The sequence below is a fragment of the Erythrolamprus reginae genome, chromosome 1, assembly GCF_031021105.1.
Source record: "Erythrolamprus reginae isolate rEryReg1 chromosome 1, rEryReg1.hap1, whole genome shotgun sequence".
Lineage (NCBI taxonomy): Eukaryota > Metazoa > Chordata > Lepidosauria > Squamata > Dipsadidae > Erythrolamprus > Erythrolamprus reginae.
Window position 1 is genome coordinate 229,757,913 of NC_091950.1, and position 8,300 is coordinate 229,766,212.

General features: G+C 39.9%; 1 protein-coding gene across 1 annotated transcript; it reads left to right on the forward strand.

The window, feature by feature from the left end:
* Positions 1-1,081: 1,081 nt before the first annotated feature.
* On the forward strand, positions 1,082-7,926 carry LOC139171757 (beclin 1-associated autophagy-related key regulator-like). Its single transcript, XM_070760206.1, is given in 7 exon segments — positions 1,082-1,122; positions 4,380-4,609; positions 5,195-5,312; positions 5,965-6,055; positions 6,166-6,229; positions 6,232-6,250; positions 7,668-7,926. Coding segments are annotated over 7 exon segments (822 nt in total).
* Positions 7,927-8,300: the final 374 nt, after the last annotated feature.

Consider the following 8,300-nt stretch of genomic DNA (forward strand, 5'->3'; position numbering starts at 1 on the left):
CAACAGCATATAAAGGAAAGTTGAATAAAACGTTTTATAGATGAAACATGTCACTGGAAAAATAGCTATAAATTTTTAATAGATAAATCTATGAAATGTTGGAAATGTCACCAAATACTGGGTTGTTTTTATCATATGTGGTGGACATGTGATAAAGCCAAAGTGTATTCAAGTTCAATTCAAATATGGATAGAAAAAAATATTGAAACAACATATAGAATTGAAACCAGAGATATTCCTGATGGGTATATTGTCAGAAATTTAATAAATAAAATACATATTTAATTATTCATATAATTACAGCAGCTACAATTGCATTTGTGCAAAAGTGGAAATCAACAACAGCTCCTTCTGAAAGGGAGGTAATTAAAAAAATACTAGATTGTGCGGAAATGAATTGATTGATAATAAAAAAAATTAAAGATAAGGAAGACTCTGAATACTGTAATGTATAGGGGAAATTTTATGATTGGTTAGAAAATGAATATGTAACAATATATGGAATATATATAATATGTTACAATATATAGTAATATTGGTTACATTGGAGGAAAATAGAAAATTGAAGATGGTAGATCCAGGTGACAAAATTAGGTAGCTGAGGAGGCAGCATTAAGATAGTAGTTAATATACCTAGGAAAATATAAGATATATGTATAAATATGAATACTGAAAAAAATAAGTTTAGGAGTTGCACTGATAATTAAATGGAATTAGGGATATAAATTACTGTACCTGTCTGTTAATTATAAGATGGATTGTGACTAGATACACTCAGGGAAGGGACAAAAGGGAGAAAAGGAAGTAGAGAAGGAAGGAAAGAAGGGGAGAGGAGAGGAGTAGGAAAGAGGGAGAGAAGGAGAAAGAAGATAGAGGGGGAAAGAGGAAGATAGAGGAGGGTAATGATGACATGGAGGGAAAACAGGTGGGCAACAAAAGTATAAAAGGTACAAATTAGGATGTTGATTTATGTTTTATTGAATAGAAATGTATCAACTAGGTATATTTGGTTATGAATTATGGTATATGTATGGATGTATAGTGGAGAAAAATAATAAAAATCTAATTTAAAAAAGAGACAATGAGGAGACACATCCTCTATTGGTTGCTGAAGAAACCATGGTCTGAGGAGTTACACACAGATGAGGTTGGGCTGTCTGGTAAGCAGCAGGCACAGCTGCCATAACTGCCTGAAGATGAGGAGTCTGAGCTATCCTCATCTTCAGGACTCACCTTATGAAGAGCAGAGGAAAACAGAGGAACTCTGCAGAGTTCTTCTATTTAAGAAAGAATTATTACTTGACTATCAAGAAACAGCAAGCTCAAACCTCTGGGTGGATGACTGGCTTTGTTCATCCATTCAATGCACCTTTCTTCCTGGTTGGAAACCTCATGACTTTTACTCTAGATCTGCCAGCTGATGACCCTTTTGCAATGTTTGGACTTTTGGAATTGCACTGTTGTGTCTGCTGTTCTGAATTAGAATTTTTATTACAAGCCTGCTGAACTTTAGGGGACTTTTTTCTCTATTGGGGGGAGCAAGGTTGCACATTTGTGCTTCTTGTTTCCTTGGCTCTTTGCTTCTTTACTTCACAAAATGTATCAGTTAATTTTGGAAGCACCTCTCAGTGTATTTCTGTGTGCTTGGCCTGGGACTGGACATTTGCTGTAATTATAGTAGCAGTCATAGTTCACCTCTCTCTTCTTCCAGTTTTTCTTCTTGAGTTTTCTTTACTTAAAATCATGACTGATTAGAGTTCTGAAATCTAATTAGTAGAAATGTACTCCTGGACTTTAGGATCTTTGTCAGAATATTCCCACTCAGTGCAACTTTTAAACTTATTTAATCATTGCATTGGTTATTATTATAATCCTATTTAAGAATCAGAGAAACAATGTGTCGACAAGCATTATACACAAGCACATACATAGATAATACCTCCCAGTGGCTACTACTTTAATTAGAAACATCAGGCGCTTAATGATGAACATGATACATTAAGAGAGAAGCCAAGGTTCATCAAAGATCACTGCTCTGTTGTTCCATAGGACTCCATTACTAACTAACTAAACACGTTTGGCAACACTTGACAAATTCCTTCCTCTCAGCCATTGCTGTAAAAAGGTTTTATCTAGGAAAAGATTGTAAAATGTGTAACTTGCATATTTAGAAGCTGGAAATGCAAAGCAAGAAAGGTAGAAGTCATATTTGAAAAGCAGCTGATTTTATCTGTGGGGGATTGTATAAGTGGTTGTCTTCTGAAGTAATATGCTAGAAGTTAGTGATACATATTGTTTGCTTATAAATAATATTAATATCTCCTTCTTTTAACCCAGTTGTCTATGTCAGTGGAAAACTGTAGCAATAGCAATAGCACTTGGACTTACATACCACTTCATCGTTTTTACTGCTCTCTGTAAGTGGTATACAGAGTTAGCATATTGCATCACAATCTGGGTCATAATTTTACTGACATCGAAAGGATGTATGGCTGAGTCAACCTTGAGCTACTCAGAATGGAACTCCTCGAGTGAACAGTGAGTTAGCCAGCAGTACTGCATTCTAACCAGTAGTGGGCTGCTACTGGTGCGCACCCAACTGTGCACCAGTAGCGGCCGCCAGATTGTACAATTTGCACACAACCACTCTGGTGTCAGTTCTATGGATGCTGTCATCTTTTTTCTTCAATTTTTCATAATTTTTTTGCTTAGTGCGCAAGCACAGAAGCAAATTCTCACTAGGGGACGCGCACGAGAGAGAGATTTTGGTGATATTTTGCTGTAATCTCTCTCTTGTGTGGGATTTTGCTGCATTTTTTGTTTCCTGTAAATGTGCAGAAGCAAAAACCCGCTTGGGGCATGTGTGCACACGTGTACGACCAAAAGCAATCCACCCCAATTCTAACCACTTGCCACCATGCCTCTTGTACATGTTAGAGAGGAGTTTTGAGGGGGAGATGTAACCCACAAAAATAAAACTATCACAAATCTAAGTTGCTCTCAAAAGGGAAAAAAAAGGTGGGGCTTCTCTGACCCAATGTCTAGAGAAAAGCTAGGTCTTCAAGGTCTGATGGAAAGAAGAGATGTATAGGCCCTCCGTATTTCAGGCTGGAAAAGGTTCACTTATGAGTCAGAAGACAGTGTTTAATAGAGTGAACCTAGAGTGAACCTACCTATACAGTTCAGCTGGATTGTATATACAATCCATGAATCCTTCAAATAACCAGGTTCTATGCCATCTAGGACTTTAAAAGTGGCAACCAGCATCTTGAACTACCTCCAGAAAAAAAACCTCTACCTAAGAACGCCTCTATTTACAAACTTTTCTAGATAAGAACCGGGTGTTCAAGATTTTTTTGCCTCTTATCAAGAACCATTTTCCAGTTACAAACCTGAGCTTCTGAAATTGTAACTGGAAATGGCAGGGAGAAGCTCTGTGGAGCCTCTCTAGGAATCTCTCCTGGGATGAAACAGGGCTGGAAAAGGTGGGGAGAAGCCTCTGTGAGGGCTCTCTAAGAATCTCCTGGGAGGAAACAGGGCCAGAAAAGGCAGGGAGAAGACTCTGTGAGGCCTCTCTAGGAATCTCCTGGGAGGAAACAGGACCTCCACCCTCCCTGTGGCTTCGCCAATTGCCTGCATTATTTGCTTTTACATTGATTCCTATGGGAAAAATTGCTTCTTCTTACAAACGTTTCTACTTAAGAACCTGGTCACGGAACAAATTAAGTTCGTAAGTAGAGCTACTACTGTACTCTGAAACCTCTTTTTGGAATAATATCCAATTGACTCTGCAATCCTTCTACCCTGTTTCCCCGAAAATAAGACATACCCCGAAAGTAAGGCATGTCAGAGTTTTTGCAGAATTTGCTAATATAAGGCACCCCCCAAAAATAAGGCATAGTCAAGTTTCCATACGGTACAGTGGGAAAACTTATGGTACCATTCAAAGCTGTTCATAGCGGTACCGCAATAATGTGGTGTCCCCTGATGGCCCCTTCCATCGCTTTGTACCGTCCAGTACAGCAGACACAGTCTGCTGCTGTCTCACCGCCATTACAGTCTCCACTACAGTGCGTAGACTGTAGTTCCTCTGGTGGCCGGAAGCTGCAATAGCGGGAGTATACTGTTGTACCATATAAGTGCCGTCGTTTGTGTGTGTGGGTGCCATACTGACAGGTACCGTACCGTAATCAGTGTACCGTATGGTATACTTTCTTTGGGGGTGTCAGCTTTTCTGCCTGTGAATTTGTCTTATTTGAGAAATATAAGGCACCTCCCGAAAATAAGAGATAGCACAACTTTTGGAGCAAAAATTAATATAAGACAGTGTCTTATTTTTGGGGAAACACAGTAGTAACTATTCCTTGCTCTTCCTCTAGGGACTCCGCAGATGTATCTTCAGAGAGCGAGAATGCCATGACCCCCAGTACCGTAAGCAAGCTTGCAGAAGCCAGGAGAACTACCTACCTTTCGGGGCGATGGGTGTGTGATGACCATAATGGATACACCAGCATTGGCATCACAGGGCCTTGGATAACCCTTCCTAACAATGGGGATTATTCAGCTTACTACAATTGGGTAGAAGAGAAGAAAACCACACAAGGACCAGGTAATGGTCATTTAGGTGTCATTTAAACTTTAAGAAAAAGCCTCAGAGAGCTGGGTTCTTCATCATTTTTAAAAATTAATATTGAAATGCAAATTTGATGATCCTGCCCTGACATTTGGCTTAGTGAAATGTAAGAAAAGACAGGGATACCATAAAGTACCTTCTGACTGAGATGATTTTCATGGGGAGCCTAAGAATTGCAGAACATAATATTGGCTAGAGAGTTTCCCCAAAGCGTCTTTTTAGCTCTCATAATTGAGAAGAAGATAGCTCATTAACTGGCATTGTATCTCAGAAATCTCACAAGCAAACAAATTGTCTGATCTCAATGCTTTAGGTGCCTCCCCCCCCAAAAAGAACCCTCTTAGAGATCTTGTGAGAACTTTAATGACACTTAGAGATCTTGTGAGACTTTACAAATGTTATTTTTTAAAAGTGATTTTTATTTAAATTTGGAATTCTACAAAAAGCATACATGGTTGTTATGGATACTATTTTCTCCATGAGTAGCATATTGTGAATGCTTGGATTCTGCCCTTTTCTGATGTGGCCATCAAAACTGATTTGTTTTCCCTTCTATTCTAGACATGGAGCATAACAATCCTGCTTATACCATCAGTGCTGCTTTGTGCTATGTAACTCAGCTGACTAACATTTTGTCACTTATACTGGATGTAAACCTTCCCAAAAAGCTATATAACAGGTAAGGAATCTAGAAGGAGCTAGAACACATACTGAAATGTTTTTTGAGAACGTTATGTTGAAAGACAGACTCTAGGAATTGTAACCATTATAATATAGCACGAAATTTTGAGTTCCTAAGATTTCAAAGAAGTACTATGTTAATAACTGTAGGTTGACAGACAACCAAGTATATGACTGGATTCAGAGATGGTAATAAAACTGTAGAGGTGGTGAACAGCAAACTTCATTTTTTAAAATACTGACCATCCAGAGCTGCAGCATTCCTGGCATTTATATCATTGGAGTAAATGGGCATTAAATAAACACACACACACAAATAAATCCCAAATGGAAAGTTTCCTAAGCCTCTGCAAAAGTTAAACTACAGAGACAAATCCTTAATGTAGACTTAGGGGGTTGTTTTGTGAAATGGTGATAATTATGTTCAATTTTGCAAATCACTATGATTGGACGTTAAAAGGGAGGGAGGAATTACTTACACAATTCTGTAATAGTGGCTCCTCTCGGAAATGGAAAATAGAACTGGATGAGACTTGTTCTTTTTCTGTTGGCTATTCCAACACAACTATTTTGCCAGATCAGTGTGATCCATTTATTTGCCTTGTTTAAGATTTTGTGCCTTAATATTTGCACCTTAATGTATTTTGCAGTGAGTTTTGCGGAGAAAACCTTAGCAGGAGAAAATTCACCTGGGCAGTGAAAAAGCTAAATGCCAATATCCTTTACCTTTGCTTTTCTCAGGTAGTTTTCATTTGGTTTCTTTTCCTTCTTGGAAGGGTTTACATTGTTTCCTCCTCATCTTTCAAGTCCTGCCTGATGAGTATTCTGCTTTCCTTCATATGCTTTTCCAGCATGTCAACTTAGATCTTCTGCACCCTCTACACACACTCAGAAACTTGATGTACTTGGTCAGTCCTAGACAGAACATTTGGGAAGGTAAGAAACAGTTCAATGATAAATGCCCCACTTTCTTCCTTGCCATCACCAGCTTTCTAGAAGTCTACCAGCATCCCCTCTGTGTCTCAAATATCCCTGTAAACAATAGTGAAGTTTGATAAGCTACTGTATATTCAATACATGACCCCAATAACATCCAATCCGACCATCACCAACTCTCCCAAGTCAGAGAGAAAAAAGAATTCGGTCCAGGGATATGGGATGGGTCTTTTCAATTACAGATTTTGGTATATGATTCAGAAAAAGTAAAACAATACTTTTTATAACTTGATGTTTTATAGGATCTTCCAAGTGTTTATTCCCTTATTCTGTGACCTTTAAAAAAAAATTGCTCCGTGGGCAAGCTTGCTCTGATGAGATTCCAAGTTAGTTAATTGTTCAGCCAGAGGTGTCACATTTGTTTTCTTTATTTATTTATTGGATTTCTATATCGCCTCTCTCCGAGGACTTCGGGCGGCTTACAACATATATAAAAACAGCAGATTACAGTAAAACTAAATCCAATGAAATTAAAATTACATAACCATCTACAGATAAAATCCATAGTTGTTTTAAATTCAATTTCACCCATTCATACCGCAGTCATACAATCATTTGTTGGTCAGGGGCTAAGGCAGTGGTTCTCAAACTTTCTAATGCCGCGACCCCTTAATACAGTTCCTCATGTTGTGGTGACCCCCAACCATAAGTCTAGCACCAATTCTCCCAACAGAATTTTAAGCAGATTGGCAGGAAGGTTAGAAGGACACCCCCACTGTAAACGCCTGATTGGTCGGATTGTAAAAATATGTTCCAAGGCACCAGAATAGAAGCTTTAGTTCCTAACACCATGGGAAATTTGTCTTTTCTCATGGTCTTAGTCGACCACTATGAAACGATCATTCGACTCCCAAAGGAGTCCCGACCCCCAGGTTGAGAACCACTGGGGGTCTAATTGGCCAAAGCCTGGCGACATAAATGAGTCTTAAGAGTCTTACGAAAGGCGGGGGGCAGTACGAATCTCCGCGGGGGGAGCTGATTCCAGAGGGCCGGGGCCCCCACAGAGAAGGCACTTCCCTAGTTCCCACCAAACGACATTGTCTAGTTAAAGCGACCTGGAGAAGGCAGACTCTGTGGGACCTAACTGGTTGCTGGGATTCATGTGGCAAGGAAGCGGTCCCGCAGGTAATCTGGTCCAATACCATGTAGGGCTTTATAGGTCATAACCAACACTTTGAATTGAGTCCAGAAACCAATTGGCAGCCAGTGCACATCCTCAGTTTTGACTCGTTTATTTCATTTCGTGCACCTTTCAACATTAAATGAGCGCTTGTTTCCGTTTTTGCTACCACATGTGTGACTAAAGCATCTTTCTCCCTCCCTCCCTCCCTCCTATTCTTTTCCCCTCCCCCAATAGATCTGGACCGTTTGAGATCAGTGCCGATTTGGAAGATTCCATGGAGTTTGTGGACCCCAGCGGTGCTGGAAAAACAGATGAGAGTGGAGATGAACACATAAGTGATGAAGAAACTGACCTTGGAACAGACTGGGAGAACCTGCCCAGCCCACGGTTCTGCGATATCCCCTCCCAGCCGTTAGAGATGCTGCAGAGCCAGAGCACACAGGCTTCTCAACCGACAGCAGCAGCCTCAGTTACCTCTTGGTTTAAGGCCTAAGAAATAACTGGGCCTCTATGACCCACCGTCACTGTAGAAGACTTTGTGAGTCAGTTGGGTAGTGCCTGGAACAACAGGGGGGGTGTCTGACTTTCATTTGCAAGAAGCCCCAGCACCTCTTTGTTTGCTCAAGGTGTAAGCTCCTCCCATTTTCTGACATCTGCAATGGGATTCAGCAGTTCTGAGTCACAGTCTTTTTGTGTGTATGCGTGTGTGTGTGTGTGTGTGTTGAAGAGAAAAGAATTATCTGCACATTTTGTTTCTAGTCTGTATTTTTTTAAAGGAAGCTGAGAAAGGCAATCATTTGAAGCACGGAAACAGGACGAGACTCATGGAAGAAAGCAATCCGAGTGCCATGTAACTGTTTAAACTCA